Raw genomic sequence first — 26,582 nt, forward strand, 5'->3', positions numbered from 1 at the left:
AACATCACCCTGACTATGTTGCTTCACTTTTTAACAATAAGATGAAAACATGATATGAGGAACTGCCTATTTTCATTTTGATATAAACAACTTAACAGACACCAAAAATGTTATGGCATCGCATAGCTACATTTTTATATGACCATCATCTTTACTGTATGCATATTTATATAACAAAATGGAGCCTATAACATAAATATCAGTATCATTGTATAAACATGCAACTTTCCCCTAGACAGGATTGAAATTAAATTGTTTATATACACAAAAAAGGTCATGCACTGTAAAAAAAAAAAAAAAAAAAAAACACTGTAAATAAGCTGTTTTTTGTATTTTGTGATACATATTTTATGATTTTCCCCCATTTATTTCTGCTTTTGAATTGCATTATGGAAGCTTGATCTTTCTTCCAACAACTTTTAACCTTAAAAAAAGTTTAAAAAGTTACTTTTTTTGAAATTTCTAATAGTTTAAAGTGATATATTGTGTGGGTTGATGTTGTATTTATGCTACAAAAACCTTGTAATAATTGTTTTACATATATATTTCTCCATATATTATTTATTACACATTATATTATTTCAAACTACTAAAATGTCAATAAAAGTAATTTTGTTAAACTGTAGAATTGAATTTTCAACATCAAAAGTCAACAGAGCAGAGATCAACATCCCATAATGCAATTCACAAGAATCACAACCACAAATAAAAAACAGAAAAAGTCACAAAATACAGAAACTGTTAATTAAAACATTTTGTTTACAGTGTGGATCTCATCTAGATTTTCAGAGCCACTTCTGTCCACACTACCCCGAAGTTTTTGAGCGTTGAAAACGCTGAGGAGGCCATTTTTGTTTTAAAACACTGCTGTTCCGTGTCAGTTTGGATAGAGGAAAACCGAAACATCTGAAAAAAGAAGTGTTTTGATTGGGGCTTTTTCTCAATATTAAGTACACAGACTTTCCATGTTTGATATGGAAAACAAACTCCCGAGGACACATCGGGTAAATCTTCAAAGGCAACAGTGTACTTTATAGCCCCATTCACATCACCCTCGCTACGTTGTTTCACTTCCTTAGCAATAAAATGAAAACATGATATGAGGAACTGCCTATTATCATTTTGATATTAACAACTTAACAGACACCAAAAATGTTTAGGCATCGCATGTGTTGTATATTATGCTACAAAAACCTTGTAATAATTATTTTACAGACTTATTTCTCCATATATTATTTCAAAAACATTATATTATTTGAAGCTACTAAAATTAATAAAAGTCAATAAAATAAAAGTCAATTTGTCAAACTGTAGACTGAATTTTTAACATTAAAAGTCAACAAAGCAGAGATTAACATCCCATAATGCAATTCACAACCATAAATAAACATAAAACCTCCAAAATTATGGAAACTATTAATTAAAACTAATTATTTACAGGGTGGATCTAGATTTTCAGAGTGCTTGAGATCTTCAAGACGAGGTGGGATTTATTGTCTGAGAGCAAATCTAGGACAAGGAAGGGTGCGATAAGATGTTACCTGAATGTGCATGAGAGTTTGTGTTTGTCTATACCTGCTCTCTCTCACACACACACACACACACACACACACACACACCTCATACATGCATTGAGTTTAAGCCACAAATACACATATGGACTGAACAAAGGCCAAGATCCCAAAGCCATCAAGAAGGCAATTACCTTCCAGAAACACAGTCTGTATCTTCTCCCCATAGTCCAGTGACCTCTGACCCTCATCTCTTACTATGACAATGCCGTGGGCTCGCAAAACCTTTGAGTTTCAAATAAGCTCCTTTCAACTAAAGTAAACACGCTTTAGAGGAGCAGCTGCAGGTTCGGCTGTGAATAGCGCAATGTGATTCTCTATTGATCCGGGGGAGTTTCATTTTACACACACGCAATTGCAATCCCATTTACCTAAGGACGATTCTGAAAATCTGAGTAATCTGAAAAAGATGACGGAGAGTAATCGGTCAAAAGAAATGACAGCGATTTCATGCGTAATTAGGAAGACTTTAGTGGTGAGTGTTAAATCTGAGATTGATTTTCATCACTCTTTCAGTGCTTTGTTTAGATTGTGCTTCACTTATTTTGTGCTTCGCTAACCTCCTTTTAAGATTAAGCCATTTAATGCATCCACAAATCTGATTTTAAACACAAGAGGAAAACGATTACCTTTTTACCTGTCGACTGACTAAAGCAGGTGAACAGGTTTCCAGCTAATCTTTAACTCAGATGTGAGATGTTTGCTTTTCTCTCAGATTGTGGGTCAAAGGAACTGTATGATTTTTTGGGGGTTGATTTGGTTGAAATGATAAATAAATAAGAAATTCAAAGTGAAAAAAAAGATTAAAGAGCCCCTATTATACAATAAAAAGGGTCATATTTTGGTTTCAAGGGTCTCCAACAACATGCTGATATACATGCAAGGTCAAAAAACACTTTCATTGTATTATAATATGCATTTGTGTTTACCTAATTATCCCAGCGAATCCCATATGAATTGTGCAGTGATTCATTTGTTCCCAAAACCCTCCTTAGGTTGCCAACATTGGTATATGATCCAATCGCAGCAGCCGCCAGAAACACGTTTCATAGTAGTTACTAACACCACACTCAACACTCTCAACAGTGTTATTCAGACACCTCACCCCCAAACCTAACTAAATACATAATTTGCAAGCTAGAGAAAACAAGGAGGCAACCATTTTAAAATATCATGATTAATCACGAAATGCCGTATTTATTACAGAAGTAAAAACACAGGCATGTAAGTGCCATTTAAATTTCAAAACAATCCATGCCAATAACAAACAAAAAAATGCTTTCCATGTTGGATTCTAAGTGGACTACAAACACACACACACACACACGCGCGCGCACGCATGCAAGCACACACACAGACAACGCGCGCAGTAGCGGTGAGTGAGAGGAATCCCTTCAGATTCATCAACACGCACAATCGCGTTTATTAAATTTGCTTAAACTAAGCGTGCTAAAGTATGGCTGTATTTAACAAGCAAGGATTCTGACAGAGGAACATGGAGCAGACGCTTTACAAAAGGGGGGAAACACGTCAAACTTAATGAAACATTTGAGGGACGCTGCTTAAGGGCAGAGAAATGGCTTTTACAGCTTGCAAATTCATCTGGCACTTTCATTCACATGGACACCAATACTCAGCTTTGATGATTAAAATAATACTGATGAAGAGTCGAACATGTAAACATTGATTTTTGATTATCTTAAATGACCATGCGAGTCCTGAAATGCGGAGGTTTTTCTTTCCGTTCGCCATGCAGTATCAAATTCCATTAAAACATTCTGAATGAAAATATGATGAATGAGAGTGAACTGCTGAACTGCAGTTGAAGTCTAAATATTAAAAATGAAACACCTAAATTGCATGAAACTCAGGAGGAAACGCAGGATAGCCTGAAGATGTGTCATTATTTGTTTTATACTGACGCTTTTCTTCTAAAAGTGCGTCCTTGCTCTTATCCAAGTTTCTTTGCATGTTAAACACACGCAGGGCCGGAGCAAGCTGAACTGGCGCTCTAGGCAAACGGCAATCACGTTGTTTTATTTGTATGGAAGGCTGAGGACCGTGAGGGAGGGGGTGGGAGTAGAGGATAAATGTGAGGACCGGGGGGTTCGCTCGCTATTCCGCATGGGTTGCCTCTATGGACGCGCCGGCCCTGAACACATGTCGGCCAGAACAGGAAAAAAAAAAACCTGCAACTGCGTTATTTGCATTATTTCTTTAACTCGTTAAATATTTTAAATTAATCATGCACACTAATTTTGACAGCCCTAATATATATATATATATATATATATATATATATATATATATATATATACACGTGTATATATATATATATATATATATATACGTATAATATGTAATATATATATATAAGGGCTGTCAAAATTAGCGTGCATGATTAATTTAAAATATTTAACGAGTATCTGTATATATATATATATATATATGATATATATATATATATAATACTCATATATAATAAAAACATATAATACTTTACAGTAATGTTTGCACTAGACAACAAAACCTAATGATCAAATTAAAATATGAGATTGATGGACCGAATACTCAAACACTGTGATCTACGACTGACTTACAGCATGCAAAACTGTTATGCAAATCTATGTCTGCAAAGTCTCAACTTGCCTCATCAAGACCAGACAGAAACTTGAAAATGCATGATAGGATGATCTCTCACATCTAGATAGACAATCTGGCGCTGCACAAAGAGATATAACACGATTCAAGTAGATTTAAGGCATAACAACAGAGGTAGGACAGCGATTCACTCGTGATTCAGCTTCCAAAAAAAAAAAAAAAAACACTGACAGGCGACTTTACCTCAGTGTTACCTGTCAACAAAGGCACTTTTCTCTGAGTCACTGCACACAAGAAAAGGTTTGGTGGGCAAATACAAAAATGACACATGCCGGAATGAACTATCAAGTGTAATAGTGGGAGTATTTCCTGCGGGATGACAGTATTTGTCATGAACTAAGATGATAGGCTATTAAGGTGCGGATGGTTGTTTTCCCGAGTGCTATCCTGACAGAGGATTTTTGTATCAGGTGTCTTCAAGGGTCTTTTACTGGAAGTCTACTGTAAGTTACTGGCAGGAAACAAAAGCCCATGACTCAAGCTGTAGCTCATTTTCTTGCCGTTTTTGCATAGGTGAGTATCTAGTGTCAGTGACATGAAGTGGAAACCTAGCAGTGGTTGGTGTTTGTATTTGTGCTCTACACTGAAAAACAACTACACTTTGAACCAACTTTTAAAAAATGACTATATTTGACACAACTTTGTCTTTCTAAAAGTACTTCACTAATTGCCAAATAACTTTGGTTAAAACTATTATATTTAATTTAATCTAAATCAAAAACATTTATTGTGGTGAAGACAAAAAATTACACTTACTCAGTCATTTTCCTTCGGTTAGTCCCTTATTTATCAGGGGTCTCCACAGCGGAATGAACTTCCAACTTTAATTTTTTAGGGAGCGGATGCCCTTCCAGCCACAGTTATTTCATTTTTAATATTGAGGTAAACTATCTGCTGATGCTTTCAGTATGGCAGTATGTCATGCAAGATGGTAATCAAACTCACATCAGAAATATATAAAAACTAAAAGCACATGAGCAGTACCCTTTCTTCATCTGGTCACATGACATGAGAACTGCAGGTTAAATGAATGTTTTTTAGTTTAGTTTTTAGTTTAACTTTGTTCAATGTGTGAAACTATAATTTACAGACTTTTATTTTAGTCCAGTCCAATCTGCAGGATTCAGAAATATTTGCATTACTTGTAAACTTTGCATGTGGATTAATAGTAGCCAGTCCAGTTTATCTGTAAGATTACACTACTCGACAAGACGTTAAAAACTCAATAAAAGTGTATTTTAATTTTAAAAATACATTGGTCACACTTTGATTTAAGGTACTATTCTCACTTTTAATAAACATTAACCATGACTTTTAGCTCATCAAACTCCTAATTTGCTGCTTAGTAGTTATTACGGTTGTAGGTGGTAGTTGACCAGGCTTTATTGTTACAATTAAAACCATTACATTTAAGTAAAATATTTAGTTACAAAGAGCATTTCCTGTAGGGGAATCAGTGATACTGGCCTTCAGTTATAATAAAGATGTTGTTTCTATAATTCTTTGATTGAACATGAAATTATTAAAGCATTAAAGTGGGATTAATCACAATCAATTTCAGAAAAAGTGTGTTAATCTTTAATTATTTTTTCAGCGTTTCTGCAGTTTTCACAGAGTTTTTAAGACTGTTAAAGACTTTTTTTCCCCAAATATCCCAGTTAGAAATGATTTTCACTAGCCCTGTCAGAAAATTATTAAAATCGAATACATTTAATAATACAATAATAATAACTTAGGGGGTCTCGATGGTGCAGTGGGTAGCGCAGCGCTGTCACCTCACAGCAAGAAGGTCGCTGGTTTGAGCCTCAGCTGGGTCAGTTGTCATTTCTGTATAGAGTTTGCATGTTCTTCCCGTGTTCGCATTTCCTCCGGCTGCTCCGGTTTCCCCCACAACTCCAAAGAAGTTAATTTGTTGGTTGAAATGATGGTTAAATTGTTCATAGTGTATGAGTGTGTGTGGGTGTTTCCCAGTGATGGGTTGTGGATGGAAGGGCATTTGCTGCGTAAAACATACGCAGGATAAGTTGGAGGTTCATTCTGCTGTGGCGACCCCAGATTAATAAATGGACTAAGCCGAAAAGAAAAAGTATAGCTCAGGTCAGTAGAGGATACTACTTTATTTACTAGCAGTAAATAAATGGAGAACGTTTAAGTAAATGCTACTGTAAGAAAAGTAATTAAATGCTATTTTTAAATAAAAAGTAAAAACTTTATGAAGATAGGGATTGATTGTGATTGTATAGGTGTTAATGGCCAGATTGGATGGCTGTACATGAACAAAGAAAAATTAAGACATGTTTACAAAAGATTTAAGACATATATAACACAATAGTAGTAGATTTACAACCTTTTAAAGCCTAAAATTTATATATATATATATATATATATATATATATATATATATATATATATATATATATATATATATATATATATATATGTGTGTGTGTATGTGACCCTGGACAACAAAACCAGACAAAAGGGTACATTTTTGGAATAATACACATAATCAAGCTGAATAAATGAGCTTTTAATTGATGTATGGTTTGTTAGGACTGGATAATATTTGACTGAGATACAACTATTTGAAAATCTGGAAAATAAGGGTTTAAAAAAATTTAAATATTGAGAAAATTGCCTTTAAAGATGTCCAAATCAAGTTTTCAGCCATGCAAATGACTAATTAAAAATACATTTTCATATATTTACAGAAGAAAATGTTTTCAACGTGATATTTAATGATTTTTTGGCATATATTTTTGACACATACAATCAATTTATGGCTCTTCCCACAAATCTACATCTGCAACATAAGAATTTAGTGATTCAGGGTCACTCATGTAGTCTGTAAACATCAGGCTTTGCAGGGAGCATATCTTAAATCTACTTGGGTGTTACCTGCTTCACTTCAGGCTCTTATAAGCCAGTGAGTCATGCTTGAAAACTCCCCCAAAGTGATCTGTAAACTCAGATAAAAGCTGCCATTTAAAAGAGTCCACACTACCTGTATTAAGTGTCTTCAAACTCCATGGAAGATCACTTTTCTTGGTCGGGCTCCAAAAAAGCCTCAGCTTAGAGTGCGCAGTGATTGGACAGATCTGAAAGCTTTCACGCGCCCTGGAAAACACACACGCGAGCACACACACACATCTGTCAATCCAAAGGGTGGAGTGTGTCTTTTGAAGACACACACGACCACAAACCCTGAAGCAAGAGTCTGAGGAAGAGATTTTGAAGCCATTATAGATTAAGCTAATTACTGTTCGGCTCTATAAGCGCTGTAATGTAAGGCGTCAACACTTATACTCCTTTATGGTAAGCTTTCAACAAGTTAAAACATATTTTTCAAATTCGCAATGAAGAAAGTTGTGTGAAGAAGCTGTATTTCTGCGGGTGCCTTCAGTCATGCAAGTTTCGCGGATTCGCGCGGCGCGTAAAAGCGAGTGGCTGAAAAGCGCGCTCTCGCACCACTTTAGCCCGGACCCCTGCGCGGACAACGAGATCGTGGTTTTGGCTACCGGTGTGGACCAGTATCTCCAGGAGGTGTTTCATCACTTGGCCTTTTACAACGGAGAAGATCTCGTCTCGGATGAGGACTTTAGGAGTCTGTGTTTAGTTTTGGGCATCACCGGGAGCGCGGAGACTGACGGACTTCCTCGCGTGCTCAACTTTAAAGACTTCCACGCGCGACTTTGCGGGTTTTTCTCTTTAAAAGCCCCGGAGGGTGAGACAGGAGCTCGACTGCTGGTCAGCGAGGAGACCGAACACATCGAGAGGGAGATCAGACTCCGCTGTCCGCGCGTCCGGAGGAGAAAGTGTGTCAGTTTCGATCTGTCCGCCGAGCAGCAGAACCGGAGGAGGACAGCGAGAAGATCCGGACCCGCTCAGAGTCTGGATCATCAGCAGATCAACACTTCTGTGGAGAACAAGAGAAGCGTAGGTAAGAAAGAGCTTATCATATATACACACACACACTTGTTCTTATTCCATAGACAACTGAGATAAAGTAGGTTTTATTCGCACATTTATTCAGTGAATGACACGATCTCAGTATTTTTAACAATGCTACTTTGAATATTGGGTCAGATGTTGCATGTAAATATGACTTCAAAACATTAGCACTATTTAACTGACTGTGAACAATGTTGGGATTTGATAGTCATTCTATTATGATTTCACACTTGTTCTTGTATCTTGATTGGGACTCTCCAAGACGTAAGGGTGTTCCTGGTGTACAAACTCTACATTTAATCCTCCTACCTCAACCCTACCCTGAACCCAACCCTCACAGGAAACAATTTCCATTTTACACTTTTAAAATATCTTTTTTTATGCTGTATTTTTCCAATTCAGTTCAGTTCAATTAATATTTATGTGTATAGCGCTTTTACAATGTAAATTGTCAAAGCAGCTTCACGTAGAAGATTATAGTAAATTAAAACAGTGTCAGTCCAGTTTTTAAAGTGTAAGTTCAGTTCAGTACAGTTTAGTGTGGTTTAGTGAGATTTATTTACCCATTGTATCCTCAATTTAAGTGCCTAATAGTGACACAAGTCCCCAATGAGTCTGTGCATACAGATTTAAATCCCCACCGGGATAATAAAACAAGCACACGCACACACACACCTAAGCTGTCAAGAAGACTAATTTAATAGCTGTATTTTGCCATCCAAAACCCCCAAGCCTCAGGGGACATTTTTAGCCTTTAATTATAATTAATGATGATTTATTTATAGAAGATTTGCAGGAGTATAATGTCTGTGCCATTGAGAAATAATGAAACTACAGTTTTTACAGGGTTTTAGTCTACTAAAAATAAAACCCAAAGCAACTTTATTAGGAATGAAACAACTATTTTGCTTTATCTAATAAAAAGTCAATAATTTAAATCTATAAAATTTCATTTAAAATCAAGATTACACATCTAACAAGATGCTTGAATTATACTGAATTATCAAATATTTATTAAAATAAGTTATTTAATAGTAATTTACTTAAACCTTACAGTTATGATAAACTAGCTGCGAAAGTGATGATGCTGATACATTTGCTTACAATTACTTTTCTATTTTAATTGCAATGCTGGATGTAACTCTAACCTTTAAAGAAAACTGTTTTAATAAAAAAAAATGAAATAACATTTTAAAATAATAATTATAAATAAGATAGTATTAAGAATTAAAAGAACATGCATACATAGTTGAAGTCAAAACTATTAGCCTTATTATTGTTGGTATCCATGTATGCAAAGAAAGCATTAGTTTACAACTGAAATAATGTGTAATAAAATGAAATGACGCAGGGTAAAAGTATTGAACACATGAAGAAAGGGAGGTTTAGAAAAGCAGTGAAAGCTCAGACAGCAGCTGAAATCTCTTAGTAGTTCTTCAGCAACCCTCTGCCTTTCGTCGGTGTAAATGACTATCAGCTGCTTCAGTCCAACATCTACATTAGCAGGATGATGAAGATAAAAACCAGGGAGGACATTTCAGCAAGACAATGACCCAAAACACAGCCAAGGAAACTGCTTTCAGAGAAAGAAAATCAAGCTGTAGAATGGCCCAGCCAATTACCTGATCTGAATCCAATAGAGTAAAAACAATAAAGATCAGATTTAAGACACACAGAGCCAACAAGATTTTTACAGTCTGTTGAAGTCTGTGAAAAACTCACACCCAAGCAATGCATGTGACTTCATCATCCATATGAGAGACGTCTTTAAGCTGCCATCACTTAAAAAGCCTTTTATATAAAGTGTTAAGTATGTTTTAGTAGTTCAGTACTTTCTCCTCGTGTTTCATTGTTATTACACAGAACTCATTTTTCAGATTAGTTTTTTTTGTGTGCATTGTTTGGGTTTTTACCAAAATCGTGTCCAATCCCATGTCAAAAGCTCCTTTAGATGTATTATTCCTAGAAAAAATCATTGAAAATAATTCAATAATTACCCCCCCCCCCCTGTAAATGATAAATGTCTTTGCTACTGGAGATCTAATTTGGCTTCATTTACTGCAGTAGATATAAGCCCGCAGAGACGACTGCAGGAGCAGCTGGAGCTGGAGAACGCCAGTCTGAGGGAGCTGGTGGAGGACCTGCGTTCAGCCCTCCAGAGCAGCGACGCACGCTGTATATCACTAGAGGTGGCATTACGCCGAAAACACACACTTGGCACAACCCCAGAGAAACAAGACTGCAAAACCAAAACACAACACCCCAAACACATGGACTGGGACTCCAGAAGAGGCACTAAAGACCTGCTGCGAGAGCTGGAACTGATCCGTGCGTCCAGAGACGGGCAGCTGGAGGAGGCCATGCGCTTTAACCAGAGGCTGGAGGAAGAGCTGATGGCGGCTTACGGAGAGCTGAGCCGCATGCAGGAGACGCTGGAAAACGTCAGGACGGAAAACACACGGATTAAGAAGAGGACGGAGGAGGTCAGGGGAGCACTGGCTGCAGGACTGGAGCACGTTAAGACCTTACAAGACCAGGCCAAACAAGCGGATCTGCTCCGAGAGCGCGTCCAGAGTCTGGAGAAGCAGATGGAGAAGATCAGGTACGTACACTCCAAAAAGATTATTATTTGCTGCTTGTTCAAGCTACCTATTTAAAGGGCCATGAAACCTCCAGGGTTCATACACATTTTTACTACTAAAATTCCATGACTTTTTCAAGACTTTTCCAGAACTTTCAAGTACATTTTCATGACGTAATGTTTCATGTAATGTCTACATATAGATGGTAAATAATAATAAAAACAATGACGTTCAAATTTATTACAGCATATCACAGAACACAACAATTTATTTTGTTTAAATCTGTTTTTATATCTATGTAAAATTTATTTTGATAATGCTTACACAGCACGAACAATGTGAGACCAAGTTTTTGGCCAAGAACAGAAGTAAAGACAAACTAATCTATATTTAAGTTCGGGCTGCACAATATATTGTTTCAGCATCGATATTGCAATGTGTGCATCCGCAATAGTCACATCGCAGGATATGCAGTGTTGGGATTATAGTTATGTTGGCTTGAGAAAGCCAACATACTGTTATACTACTCTGTCCTTGAAAACAAACGTATCTCCTCCTAGGCCGTTCATGCCACAAGGCCCAAATGTGGTCAAAATGTGCCTTCTACATTCAAGATTGTTGCTATATCTCCTCATGCCTATAAGACTTATTGTTTTTTTTAATAAAAAATGTTAAATATAAAATTTTTATAATTCGAGCATATAAAAAAATTATACAAGCCCCAAATTTGGCCAAAAGCTGTATTTAGATGTGTTAGATTTTGTTGCTATATCTTTAAGGTTTATCGGATTTTTAGTTTTCCAATAAATAATTTTTAAGCATTATTTTTCTCAAAATATGGCAAGCCATTTTTGACTTAAACTCCTTATTTTTATTGATATGGCAAACTATTTTTGCATGTATCACTTTCACACTTATTAAGCGTTGTATTTTCAAAAAAATACGGCAAGCCATTTTTACATAATGTTCATTCTCTTAGTCCCTTTATTAATCAGGGGTCGCCACAACGGAATGAACCGCCAACTTATGCAGCATTTGTTTTACACAGCGAACACCCTTCCAGCCGCAACCCAACACCAGGAATACATAATGTTCAAGTCCAGTTTTTGACACTCATAAAGACTGTCATAGAAACATTGGGGTTGGTTTAGATCACTCATATTGCCAAGAAGCTTTGATGTATCATCACTAACCTATCAAATGTCCCCATAGCAATAAAACAGTATAACCTAGCAACCATTTAAAAATAGCAATATCTCTACATCAGAACATCGTAGGGACCTGGGCATTGGCTTGTTTGACTCATGCTAGCAAATGGGACTTCCTGTGTACTATGCATGGTAACAATGATAATGGAAGCCAAGTGCTAATAACGATAAGCTACATGCTATGAATGATTATCTAAATGTAATAACATATGCTAGAAATGCCTCCTAAGTATTAGCATTTGATCAAACATGTACACGAGCATTGCCATTTAGCAACTGCTTAGCAACTACCTAACAATGCCATAATTGTTTTAGCAACTGCCTAGCAACCACTTAGCAACCGCCGCCGTGCTTTCTGCCAACTGCCATTCCCAGTCCTAGCGCAGTCACGTTGGCTTTCTCAAGCCAACATCAAAGTTTATTAATAAACTTTAGGTTCTAGTTTAATATACTGTAGTGTTTAGTCATGATGGAGTAAAAGATTGTCATCTGCATGCATTTTTAAAGAGATAGTTCACTTAAAAATTACTTACAATTTTCATTGCACCCTTCACTTGTTTCAAACATTTCTGAATTTTCTTTTTTTTTTATGAACACAAAAAGAGTATAATTTAATAACTCCTGTAGTATTGAAACAAGTAAAGTGTGAGTAAATAGTGAGTACATTTTAATCTTTGAGTGAACTGTCCCTTTAAGGCCTGTGACTGTGTGAACATTTCAATATTTCAAATTTTAAAACATTCGGCCACAAGAAATGTTTTGTAACTTTAATAAAGATGAAATAATATACAGTGAAGACTCTGCAGTGTTGATTATTCAATATCTGTAGCTGAAGAGTGAATACCTGAAAACTACAGTTCACTTTTATCTTTGCTATATTTAATTTATCTATGCATGTAATGTATTTGTTTTATAGTATTCGAGATTCACTCCTCTACAAAATCCCCCCAATCAATCCAAATAAACCTGTTAAATCATCTGGTGAAATTGTAAATTCACATCTCAATATAGATCACAGAAATACTAAAGATGGTATTGTCAGATTTCTCCAATATCGCACAGCCCTAATTCAAGTATACAGATATTTGTTAAACTAATTTCCATGACTTCTCCAAAACTCTGTGGGTTTTTGTTTTTCAACTTTTTCAGGCCTGGAAAATGCCATGTCAAAAGACTCCAAATGAGCCCTGAACCCCCTCTTTCAGTTCAAGTCTACCTCCAAATTAAAAAAAAAATTGCTTCATGGTGGGCGTAGAGCTCTGCGAGCAGAGGGAGGAGTGGGCAAATGAGCCTGGACAAAGTCTGCCATTTTCCAATTTTGTTTAGCTCTCCCGACAAAAATGCTTGCTGCAAACTAACAGCTTTGCTATTTCGGCCCTGACAGCATCGCGGGGGAAAACATGCAACAAACCCCGTGGATCATATAGAAACAAACACAAGCCTTCATGAACGGCTAAATACTGCTTGCCTTGAGCGGGCGCAGTCTCACCTTCTCATAGGTGGCATTTAAACTGCAGATCTTGATGGTCAATTCCAATTTTACAGCTTGGCAGGTCTGCTTTGCCTCCAGAAAACACGTACTCTCATGAATAATTAAGAAGCAGGGTCTTCTCATAGGATAAGAAAACTCAGCTACGTCATCGATTTTGATCCTGCCCCAAAGATTATTGAATGAAATTATGAAATTAGCTGACAAAACCTCAAAATTATCCGGGTTTCTCCACAATTAAAGCTGACAGCTGCTAATGTTGTCCTGATGCTCAACACACAAATTCGGTAAAATCTCAAAAAAAGTACTCAAGAGTTTCCCGAACTTTAAAAAATAGCCAAAACAACACAATTCCTGAGGGTTTTTTAGGGACAACTTAATTGTTTTATGTTTGATTCACATAAATTTGAAAAAACTAATAAGTTGACTTAATTCCGTCATGTTGTCCGAACACATATCCATTTTGTGGATCCGTCTGAATACGAGGTATAAAACAGGGTCTAATCTTAGAGCGACATTTCCAGACCAGAAACCACAATCAACATAAAATCTTGCAAAGTGATTTTGTTTTCTATCTCTGCACTCAGTGTACTGATGGTTTGAGTTTGTGTGAATGAGTCAGGAATAAGATTAGTAAGACTGCAGGTCACACAGGCATGCTTGATTTTCTCCTGACTGATGTTAATGACCAGCTTTAATAACACAGGACGCCACAGTTTCCTGCAAACGCTTATTAGTCATTTGCTTTCAAGTGTGAGTATTACAGCATCAGACTCTGCATGTCTTATTATATGCTGTGGGGAAGAATCTAAGACGCATGTTGATGCAGGACAGTCAGGGATCAAAGACGGCTGTGGTCAGTGAGTTTTACAGTTCTTGATGCAGGAACATAATGGAATGGTCTTAAACATGTTAAATGTGTGCATATACAGTTAAAGTCAATGGATTTGTTTGGGCCAATGGATTTTCTTTTTGCTTGCCACCAAATGTAATTATTTCTTAGCAACAAACTTTAATGTGTCAAAACAAGAAAACCTTTATTTTTTCAACATATTTCTTTTTGACAAACATATTACTAGTTTAACAATGTAAAAATTTATATTTATTGTGTTGACAATTTCATAAACAATCAAAAGTATACAGTGGAAGTCAGAATTGTTAGCCCCCTGTTTTTTACCCCCCCCCCCCCAATTTATTTTTTCAACAAATTTCTAATCATAATAGTTTTAAAAACTCATCTATAATAACTGATTTATTTCATCTTTGCCATGATGACAGTAAATAATATTTGACTAGATATTTTTCAAGACACTTCTATACAGCTTAAAGTGACATTTAAAGGCTTAACTAGGTTAATATGGCAGGTTAGGGTAATTAGGCAAGTTATTGTTTAATGATGGTTTGTTCTGTAGACTATCGCAACAAATATATAGCTTAAGGGGCTAATAATATTGACCTTCAAATGGTTATAAAAATTTTTTAAAAGTGTTTTTATTCTAGCTGAAATAAACCAAATAAGACTTTCTTCAGAAGAAAAAATATTATCTGACATACTGTGAAAATTTCCTTGCTCTGTTAAACATAATTTGGGAAATATTTAAAAAAGAAAAAAAAATTCAAGGGGGGCTAATAATTCTCACTTCAACTGTATTTTGTTGGCTTTTGGTCCAAATTGACTATAACTTTATTTTAACCTAATACATTTCTGTAGGTAATCCTTAAGTTTCATGCCTATTTATAAATACTATGTATACTCCCATTTGGTATGAATGGAAGGTAACATAAAAGGGATATATTGCTCTGTTATTATCATGAGGAACTGCGTAATTGTTTTTAGCTTTCTTTCCCTGGGAATTAGGCAATTCATTTGGAGGCTTCGCTGTAAAATATTTCTAACGGCTATTGTAAATTGGATCTCTTTACATAAAAAACTTTTAAAATAAATTAAAAAAAAGGTTTTATGGATTAAGATTAAGATGGAATGCTGATGGTTAGATATATGCCGGCCGGATTGTGTAGCTTTACTTGCACAGAGGAAAATTAAGCTTGTTTGGCATGCTGTTCTGGGAGAGAGAGCCTTGAGCTCAAGGGATCCTCGAGCCTAGGGCTCCCTCCTTTTGCAGGGCGAGGGGAGATTGAGCTCAGGTCGATCTCAAACTCCCCTGCTGCTGAGGCAAAGGCAAACTTCCTGAGATTAAGATATTATAAAAAAAGGTTTAGGCTTATTTTATCTATAATATAGAGCACATTTGGGTGGTGGGAGGAAACCGGGGAACCCGGAGAAAACCCACACGGACACGGGGAGAACATTCAAACTCCGCACAGAAATACCAGATGGCTCAGCGAGGTCCCGACGCCATAGGTATTCTTGCTGTGAGGCAACAGTGCTAGTCACTGAGCCACCGTGCCGCCCATTCTGGATAAAAGAGGAAGAAGGGGATGAGAGCGGTTTCTTCCAGACGAAGATAATTGTAGAAAAAAAAATGAGGATATATATAGTGACTTGGGATCCTTTGATTGGAGGATCATGATTAGCTAATGTGGACCAGCTGGGTCAATCATGAGCACATGCTTCTCTTGAAATTAGTTTAAAATTAAACTTCACTTAAGGCCTAAAATTTTGTTTTTGAAATGTAAGACATTTTAAGACTTTTTAAGACCCTCCGGAAACCCTGTAAACATCATTTGTGAAATATTTAAAACAGAAAAAAATTCACAGGAATAATAATAATTTTGACTTCAATTGTATGTGTGAATGTGTAATTTCCTCTTTAAAAAGTTTTGCCAAACACAATCGAAAAAATAATGATTTAAACAGGATTTCCTAAACACTGTCTGCATTAGAGATTACGCAAACCAGAGCCTCTCCTTCACATACTGTAGTTAGTTTTAGTTTGATGAACTACTAAACAAGCATCTGTGTTCCTCCATCATGCATTAAAACGCCAGTGCTATGAACCCACAGCTCACATTAACCTCGCAATCAATCAAGTTGATGGTTAGACGCTTAACAGATTAATACCCAGGTTAATATTTCATTATTAGCAGCACAGAGTGGTGATGTAATGCTCATTCCTTACCTGGAAAAAACAGGTCGAAACCTGCCTGCTTCCTCACTCGGAAAATCCACAAGATCTGCAGGGGCTAGAATCAAATATGCTCATGCATTAGCATATAGAGTTGAAGTCAGAATTATTAGCCCACCTGTATATTTCTTCCCCCAATTTCTGTTTAACAGAGAGAGCACATTTCTAAACACAATAGTTTTAATAACTCATTTCTAATAATTTTATCTTTGCCATGATGACAGTACATAATATTTGACTAGATATTTTTCAAGACACTTCTATACAGCCTAAAGTGACATTTAAAGAAATTATCCTTTTTTACTCGTGTGATCTTTAAAAATTTGATTGCATAAGTCTGGACTCACCTGCACAGAGGGTTGTTTGATCATAACATGCTTTATGATTTATTCATAGGGCCCAATGCACCTGCTTGGAGGCGAATAGGAACAGATCTGAAATTCTGGCTGAATTGCGTGGGTCTGGATTTCCCTCTTCTATTGGTCATGAGGACTCTACGATCAAAAGAGGTGAGGAGAATTAAAAAAAAGATCAGCATTTAGTCCACTTCTCATTCATATCTTCAGAAATTACTAGGGATGTAACGGTATCAGAATTTCACAGTACGGTAATACCTCGGTATAAATGGCACATTACGGTATTTATTGAATAATTTACAGGAAAAACAAAAATAATGAAAAGACTCAAAAAAAGTGCCAAAAGCGTTTATTTACCTTAGCACTGAACATGTCAATGGCATACAAATTAGCCATCTATCTGTAAGTTTCGAAACAGGAACTTCAATTTTTCAATTTTAATAACAAAAAACTATTAAACCATATAAAAAAAATAAAGTTTTAATTTAGTATTGTTGAAAACTTATCACATTCAACATTTAATCACCCACTCACTTAGATAGAGATGGGTTTTTTTTTTAAGGAAAATTATCATATAACTATAATCTGGTGAAAGCTGGGATCTCTGGGCATGTCCCCTGCAACAGAAAAAAAACCTCTCATTTTGGACTGAGGTTTCTGGGACAGAGAGATATGATTTAGCCAAGGTTGACAGCAGTGGGTAACGTTGTGCATTGTCTTTCCACCATTTGAGAGGACAAGCCATGAGTGAAATAGAGGTCTCTTTGCTGTACAAGTCAATGTCTGCATCAATCTAACAAGTGTGCTGTGTTCTGCAGTCCCCATGACTGTTTTTAGTCATATTCCCCGACCTATATTTCACCACAGTCTGGCTGTGCCTGCATACAGTTTTTTTTTGTCTGCCACCTTTTCTCCTTTTTCGTATCTTTTTAGAAAGAAACTGAAATGCTTCCACACATCTGATTTAAAACCCGCTTTAGGTTCGATCATTTCCAGCTCTTTTTCTTCCCTGGTATTAGCAACACACTCCATTTCAGCATTACTGGATCTGTAGTGACAACAGACCGCAAAGGATGATGGCCACGCCTAGGCCGATGGGAATTGTAGTTCCCGCTACCTCCCGTTCGCTTCATTCGCCTAAGCAAACTTTTCTCAGAAATATAGTTTTATTGAGTCATGCGCCTACGGTAATATTGAAAAAAATTACTATTGCGGTATGACGGTATTTACAATATTGTTACATCCCTAGAAATTACTTTTTATTGTTATTTCTGGCATGCACAATATCACAATGACTATTATGTTCTGAATGCTCATATACTGCATACTATGTAAGGCAAAGCAAGTTTATATATGTCAAAGTGCTTTACATAAACAAGAATAAAAAACAAGTGTAATAAAATAAACAAACAATAAAATGATTAAAAACAGATTAAAATTTGTTAAAACAGGTTATAAAAGAATTTAAAAGAGAAAAGAAAGACATAATAGTGCGATCTGTGGGACGCAGCACAGTGTTCATTCAGTAAAGGCACAGCTAAACAGATGTGTTTTCAGTCTTGATGTGAATGTGCCTTATGTTGGAGCACATCTGATCATTTCCGGAAGCTGATTCCTGCAGTTGGGGGCGTAGTAGCTGAAAGCCGATTCACCCTGCTTTGACTAAACTCTTGAAATTTCTAGTTTATTTGATCCTAGAGATCTGAGTGATCTGTTTTCAGTGAGCATATCTGTAATGTATTTAGCTCCTAGGTCATTTAGTGGTTTATAGACAAGTAATGATACATTAAAATCTATTCTGAATTTAACTGGGAGCCAGTGTAGAGACCTGAGGACCGGTGTGATGTGCTATGATTTTCTGCTTCTGGTCAGAATCCTGGCAGCAGCGTTCTGGATGAGCTGTAACTGTCTGTCTGTCTTTTTGGAAAGGCAAGTGTGGAGCCTGTTACAGTAATCCACCCTGCTGCTGATAAAAGCATGAACAAGTTCAAGTCCTAGCTGGAAACAAAGCATCTAATTCATGCAATGTTTTTAAGATGATAGTTTGCTGATTTATTGACTGATGTACTGTGTTTTAGGTACTTTTTATAAAAATATACATTTATATGTAGTAAAATTGGCAACAGGGTGGCTCAGTGGTCGCCTCACAGCAAGAAGGACGCTGGTTTGAGTCCCGGCTGGGTCAGTTGGCGTTTCTGTGTGGAGTTTGCATGTTCTCCCCATGTTGGCGTGAGTTTCTTCCGGGTGCTCCGGTTTCCTCCACAGTCTAAAGACTTGAGCTTTAGGTCAATTGAAAAAACTAAACTGGCCGTTGTGTATGTGTGTGAATGAGTGTGGATGGATGTTTCCCAGTACTGGGTTGCGGCTGGGAGGGCATTAATTTTCTTTTCGGCTTAGTCCCTTTATTAATCAGGGGTCGCCACAGCGGAATGAACCTCCAACTTATCCAGCACATGTTTTACGCAGCGGATGCCCTTCCAGCTGCAACCCATCACTGGGAAACATTCATACACACTCATTCACATACATACACTATGAATGCAATTAAGCTTACCCAATTCACCTATATTGCATGTGTTTGGACTGTGGGGAAAACCGGAGCACCCGGAGGAAACCCACGCCAACAAAGGGGAGAACAATTTGAGCCGAGGCTCAAACCAGCGACCTTCTTGCTATGAGGCGATAGTGCAACCCACTGCGCCACCGTGATGCCCCAAGAAGCCAAAACTTTTCCCAATCTATTTCACCAAATATATTATTCCAAATACCAATACAAACAGGTAAAGAGATCTGAGAACTATTAATAACTAGGCGAATGTCTTTGTTTGACATGGAACTGAGAACAGTTTGGTCAACAAAAAAGGTTTGTGTTGTCAAAAATAAAAGTATCTCAAGAACCTTTAGGGCCAGATTTGACTAAAAGTATAACAAACTATAGTATGAGTTAGCGGTGTCTGTGTGATGTTTGTGTGCAGAAGAAGACCTGCAAAGGTCAGTGGAGGGTCGAGCAGCTTCAGATGAGGAAGAGGAGGAGCAGGTTATTGAAGGACAGTGCTGCCACCTGCAGGTCAAACGCCTCATCAACAGATTACACAGCTGCAACAAAGGGTGAATACCATGGGTGTGATTTTGCCAAATAGATTGTGATCCTGGATTAACATCTATGTTGATCCTGGAACATCATTCCTATTCAAAGATGTAATCTGTATTAAATCCCTACCTCTAAACCTAACGGCTTATAAAACACTGGTTCTTACTGACTTCTATATTCATCCATTCATTCATTCATTTTCTTGTCGGCTTAGTCCCTTTATTAATCTGGGGTCGCCACAGAGGAATAAACCCCCAATTTATCCAGCAGGTTTTTATGCAGCGGATGCCCTTCCAGCCTCAACCCATCTCTGGGAAACATCCACACACACACTCACACACACACTCATACACTACGGACAATTTAGCCTACCCAATTCACCTGTACCGCATGTCTTTGGACTGTGGGGGAAACCAGAGCACCCGGAGGAAACCCACGCGAACGCAGGGAGAACAAGCAAACCCCACTCAGAAACGCCAACTGAGCCGAGGCTCAAACCAGAGACCTTCTTGCTTTGAGGCGACAGCACTACCTACTGCGCCACTGCATCCTCCCTTGACTTAGTATTTCTTTTTTTCTACTTAGGAAGTCAGTGGGTGCCTGCAACCAGCATTTTTTAAATGTCTTCTTTTGTGTTCAATAGAAGGAAAAAAACAAAACAAATAGGTTTAAAACCACATGAGGAAGTTTCCCTTTAATAAACACATGGATTATTATTATTATAACCTTTATTTTACCAGGAAAGACACATTGAGATTAAAAATCTCTTTTACAAGAGCGTCCTGGCTAAGATTAGGCAGTACACAAGTCACATGAGTCCAACAGACAACAAACCAAAAACAATTTACAGTTACACTGACAAACTATTCAAAACATCTACAAACCGTGTTTCAACTTCTAAATCTTTTATAGTCTTTTTAAAGGCATGTAGTGAAATCAAGTCTTTGAACTGCAACTGTGTTTGCAGATTACTCTAAGCAAAAGGTGCTGCGTACTTAAAAGCCTTTTTCCCTCATCTCAGTCCGCACTTTAGGAACAGACAGTAAATAAATATCCTGTGACCAAAGACCATAGTTAAGAACCGGCTTTTTACAAATGTAAGTCTGTAGATATGATGGGAGTAAACCCAGTATAGATTTGTAAACAAGGATATGCCAATGCTTGAGCCTACGAATGAACAAAGCAGACCAACCTACCCTAGTATACAGCACACAATGATGAGTTTAAAATGAGCAATAAATCTTAGTGCACCATGGTAAACAGAATCCAATGCAATCAGACTTTGAGACGAAGCATGCATATAGATAACATCACCATAGTCCAATGTCGACATGAATGTTGCCTCAACCAGCTTCTTTTTAGCATCAAAAGAAAGGCAGTTCTTAATTCTAAACTAGAAGCCTGAATGTGAGTACTTAAAGAAAGTGTCTCATCAATTAAAATTCCAAGATATTTGTACTGGGACACCAAATCAATCTCTGCACCATGAGTAGTAGTAATGGATGTTTGCAATAATCTGACATGTTCTCTATATACAGATGTCAGAAAGCTGCGATCTGTACCTGGCTGGTGTCTCAGAGCTCAGCTCACAGCAGAGAAGCTGCAGGATGTGTGTGGATTCCTCCAGCGGATGACAGAAGAGGTGCAGCAGGACAGGTGAGACACGAAGAAGGATCTGAGTGTGTGTTTGCTGGAGTCATAGTGATCTTCTCTGATCAACTGCTGTGTCTGCAGATGAAGCATAAAGAGGACAGTGTGAGATCTGCTCTGGAGGACAGACTGACCGATGCGCTCACTTTACTGCTGCAGATTCCACACAAGGTCAGATTATGTTGGTCAAACTATCCTCTATTAAGTCAATCATTTTCTTTTCGGCTTAGTACCTTTATTCATCGGGACTGCCACATTGGAATGAACCGCCAACTTTTTCAGCATATGTTTTACACAGTGGATGCCCTTCCAGCCGCAACCCAACACTGGAAAAAAGCCATACACTCTTGCAGTCACACATACACTAATGACAATTTTTGCTTGCCCAAATCACTTATAGCACATGAAAACCCACACGAACATGGGAAGAACATGCAAACTCCACATAGAAATGCCAACTGACCCAGCCGGGGCTCGAACCAGCAACCTTCTTGCTGTGCGGCGACAGTGCTAACCACTGTGCCACCAAAATGTCCTCTATTTAAAAAAGAAAATAATAAAAATTGTGACTAGCTGGAACAATTTAGGGTGAGTAAAATCATTTTAAGCGAACTTTAATTCCCTTTAGGTACATTCAGGATGATCGCTAAGTAAAGTCAATGGCATGACATGATATGATGTGATATTATATATGATTATATAGAAAATTTGACTCATTCTATACTACAACGTGTTAGAAACATGCTAACATTTTGCTAAAACCTGCTAACTGTGTGCTGAATTAAATAACATACGTGTTAGCAGTGTGGGAAATTAAATATCAGTAGAAATGTGAGGACAAAAATGCTATGTGTGTAAATCCTGTTAAAACATGCAAGCTAGATCATGCTAGAAACAAAATAAAGGGAAGGTTCACCAAAAATCTTTTTTTTTGGTTGTCATCTACTCATCCTCCAGTTTTTCCAAACCTGTGAGTTTCTTTTTATTGTTGAGCACAAATGAGAAGGTTGGAAAAGTCAGCCATTAACTTTTATACTCTGTGTATTTGTTCCGACTAAATCATGTTGGAAACATGCTAGCAATTGACATGCTAGCAACATTGACAGTGAGGTAAACAGAAATATAAACTACAAAAGACAATATATATATATATATATATATATATATATATATATATATATATATATATATATATATATATATATATATATATAGAGAGAGAGAGAGAGAGAGAGAGAGAGAGAGAGAGAGAGAGAGAGAGATATATAGATATATATACCAAGCATGATACATATGCTTTAAATATGTTATTAATTGTTTTTAAAAAAATCACACACGAAATGTGGGTAAACTTTTTAGCTGTGCAATGCTATCATTGTAATAAAACATGTTAGCATTGTGACAATGCTAATGTTAGAAACTTAGCAGCTGGACGTGTGGAAGTATTATACTGGGGGGTGGGCATTTTATGCTAAAATGTCAGCAGTGAGATAAATTGAAACGCTACAAACACAACAAAATTCTTCTAGCAGTGCCCTAAGACATGCTATATGTGTGTTAAATCATGCTACAATATATGTAAAATCATCTTAACAATGTGCTAAAACGTTTGCAAGCAGGAAAAACTCAGGGTACCCGTGTGCTAGGCTATCAGTGTAATAAAACATGTTAGCATTGTATGAAAATGTAGCTTACTTTAACAGCTGGAAGTGGAAAATCATACTTGGAGGGAAAAAACAAGCTAACAGTATGCTAAATCATGCTATCAACGTGTTCACTCGGAAATGTGAGCAGTGTGAAATTTAATTTTAGCCATTTTATGCTAAAACATAGAGAGTGCGGTATATGAAAACGCTACAAAAGACAAAATATATATCTACCAAACATGGTGTATACGATTTTGCAGTGTTCTAAATCATGCTACAAATGTTATAAGTTGTCTTAGCAATGTGCTAAAACGTTTGCAGTGTAAAAATATTAATACTAGAAATGTGGGAAAACTTATTAGCTGTGCTATGCTATCATTGCATAAAACATGTTAGCATTGTGTCAAATTATGCTAATGTTAGAAATTATCTATCTATCTATCTATCTATCTATCTATCTATCTATCTATCTATCTATCTATCTATCTATCTATCTATCTATCTATCTATCTATCTATCTATCTATCTATCTATCTATCTTAAACATCCACACTAGTCTTTCACAAGCTAACATCAAGTTTGTTTAAGATTCTCATGTTCACAAACCTCTGCTTGGGGAGTTGTGTTGTCCACTAGCACATCAAGGAATCCGTGTGATAAATGGGTCCACACTGCCACCTAGTGCTTACACTGTGTAATGAACGCCTCTGCTTCTCTGCTGTGTTTTGTTCTGACAGAAAGTCTCCCGCAGGATTCTAGGGAAAATCCTGATCAACACTCTGGATCTGTGCACCAGAAGAAGCCCCGGTAAGATCAGCCCTTCTGTCTTTAGTTTTGTGCTGTTTTACTTCATCTAAATCTGTCTTTTGTGCTCTGTCAGACGTGACTCCGGTGGTTCAGGTGGTGAACACGCTCTGTCAGCAGCTTCTCTCCTCTGAGCTCTTGGACGGAGTTGAAGAGGTCAGCGCAGGGTCACGGCCTTCTGTGACCCCGGGTCATCCAAACACAGCCAACCCGCTTCTGATGTCCTGCTGAGGGCGCAGATGGCCCGATTCACACTGTCGATCAGGGTACAGACTGAAAAAACAACATAGTTAAAAGTAGATGCAGTTATTTGAGAAGCACATATGAGTCCAGATGTTCAGTCGGTACTTTTTTTTATTTGATCATAATTATTTTTTTGATAAAAATAAGGTAAAATATAGGGTATACAGGCTTTTCTTTATATGTTAAATCTTGATTTACAAAAGTTTAGATATTTATACTGGGAAAAAAGGCATATATATAACATTTATATATTCATGTAATTTTTAATATATTATTATATATTTATATGGAAGGGCGGTGCGGTGGCGCAGCGGGTAGCGATGTCGCCTCACAGTAAGAATGTCGCTGGTTCGAGCCTTGGCTGTGTCAGTTGGCATTTCTGTGTGGAGTTTCTATGGTGTCCTGGTTTCCCCCACTAGTCCCCCCCACAGCAGGAGAGGTGACAATTAAAAATAATCTAATAATAACTAATTAATCCGCGATTTCTGCGGTAGACTATTGTTGCGCATTGAAATATAGCGTTACTAACCAACAAGGAAACACGCATGGACAGTGCTTTTACATAACGTTAGTTAATTCATAGAAAGAACAGCCAGAAAAGGAAAACTTTTGTGCCTGGCACGGCTTTTACAATGTGTATGCGCTGGTGTCAGACATTGCCAGGGATATAATGTCATTTTTGGTGGACAGATTAGATATCCGAGAAAGCCAGACAAAAAAAGGACTGCAGTATGCATAACAGGGGTATATTCACCACATAATAGGCAACCGATTAGAGAATAATTCAATCAAAATTGAAGCTAGCTTAGCCTAGCTGCCTCATACGCTAACCATTCAACAGCTTAGCTCATGCTCAGCAGGAGAGGTGACATTTAAAAATAATCTAATAACTAATTAAACCGTGATTTCTCTATTTTTAGCCAAAAAGCCTGATAGACTATTGTTGTGCAATGAATTATAGCGTTACTAACCGACGAGGAAACACGCATGGACTGCTTTTACATAACGTTAGTTCATTCATAGAAAGAACAGCCAGAAAGGGGGAACTGATGGATTTGTGCCGAATATTAGCATCATTGACTCATAACAATGTACAGTAGGTTACCTATAACTCTCAGTATGTTTGTGTGCTCTTTATAAAAGACTGAAAAACAGCCGCTGGTAAAGTATATTGATCGCAAGTGTGAGTTTTGTTCTTGTACTTTCAAATATTCGTAACAGATGGAAATATGAAGTTCAGTAAAGTTAGCAACAGATTTGCAGATTCGTATTTTCTGGATCAATAACTCATGATGACCTACTCGCTATTAGTATGACTACTATGGCGAAGGCTTAAAGGGAGCAGTGCTCATAATATCGAGCGAGAAAAAACAAGAGAAAGACCGCAGGGGAACATAACCTGCTTGGTATTTTTGTAGGAAACAGTTTAGATCTGTTTAGGGTTAGAGGTGCGTGAGTTATTGCCGTTATTAATAAATGTGTCAGGAATATCAAAACAGAACCAATTTCTCCTCTTGGGTTTTTGGTTTTGAAAAGGGAAGAAATTCTACCAGCTTGTCCACACTTTAAGGATACCGGGTGTCAGACAATCCATATGCACAATGCTTCGGCTTGTTTCCCTCACTCGAAAGCTTGACAGAGCCCCTGCGCATTTCTGTGTGGAGTTTGCATGTTCTCCCTGAGTGTGTGGGTTTCCTCTGGGTGCTCCGGTTTTCCCCACAGTCCAAACACATGCAATACCGGTTATTGGGTAGGCTAAATTGTCCATAGTGTATGTGTGCGAATGAGAGAGTGTGGGTGTTTCCCAGTGATGGGTTGCAGCTGGAAGGGCATCCGCTGCGTTAAACATAAGCTGGATAAGTTGACGGTTCATTACAATGTGGTGAGCCCTGATTAATAAAGAGACTAAGCCAAAAAGAAAATGAATGAATGACTGAAAATTTAGTATTTTTACGTTTTTGGAAAGTGTCTTGTTCTTATGTAGAAAATATCATATTATTATATACTATATTCTCCAGTACAAATATGTAATCATTCTGACATCAACATTTACTCGAGAAGCAAACGAAATCTGACTATTATTATGATTATTAATGAATTATTATTATCAAAAACGATCACAATTAAGTTATGCTTAAAATAGCAACGGTGTAAGAAAAAAACTTCATTTGACTTTTCTTACCTTGTTGCCAGATATTTTTTATTAAAGAAATAAAAATCAGATATTTTTATTCTCCTTCAAGA

At 37.1% G+C, this 26,582-nt stretch overlaps 1 protein-coding gene and 1 long non-coding RNA gene across 9 annotated transcripts; one reads left to right on the forward strand and one right to left on the reverse strand.

Moving 5' to 3' along the window:
* Positions 1-6,741: 6,741 nt before the first annotated feature.
* On the reverse strand, positions 6,742-23,964 carry LOC137490428 (uncharacterized). 5 transcript variants are annotated; one of them, XR_015503003.1, is made up of 5 exons: positions 23,898-23,964; positions 21,558-21,723; positions 16,896-17,042; positions 16,543-16,606; positions 6,742-8,148 (listed from the first exon to the last, which is right to left on the reverse strand). It is a non-coding gene; the product is annotated as an uncharacterized LOC137490428 (long non-coding RNA). The 5 variants fall into 5 exon arrangements; XR_015503005.1 differs by having other exon boundaries at positions 23,341-23,964; XR_015503004.1 differs by lacking the exon at positions 23,898-23,964 and adding an exon at positions 21,879-21,993.
* Positions 7,388-24,932, forward strand: si:ch211-112f3.4. 4 transcript variants are annotated; one of them, XM_087274243.1, is made up of 8 exons: positions 7,388-8,172; positions 10,251-10,785; positions 16,945-17,057; positions 19,880-20,012; positions 21,534-21,651; positions 21,730-21,816; positions 24,029-24,098; positions 24,172-24,932. In XM_087274243.1, the coding sequence occupies exons 1-8, from the start codon at positions 7,638-7,640 to the stop codon at positions 24,324-24,326; spliced, it is 1,746 nt and encodes a 581-aa protein (XP_087130369.1). In that variant the 5' UTR covers positions 7,388-7,637; the 3' UTR covers positions 24,327-24,932. The 4 variants fall into 4 exon arrangements, with proteins under 4 accessions (XP_087130369.1, XP_087130368.1, XP_087130366.1 ...); XM_087274242.1 differs by having other exon boundaries at positions 10,248-10,785; positions 24,172-24,560; XM_087274240.1 differs by having other exon boundaries at positions 10,248-10,785; positions 21,534-21,816; positions 24,172-24,560.
* Positions 24,933-26,582: the final 1,650 nt, after the last annotated feature.

The sequence above is a fragment of the Danio rerio genome, chromosome 11 (genome assembly GCF_052040795.2).
Source record: "Danio rerio strain M-AB ecotype USA chromosome 11, GRCz13ab, whole genome shotgun sequence".
Taxonomy (NCBI): domain Eukaryota; kingdom Metazoa; phylum Chordata; class Actinopteri; order Cypriniformes; family Danionidae; genus Danio; species Danio rerio.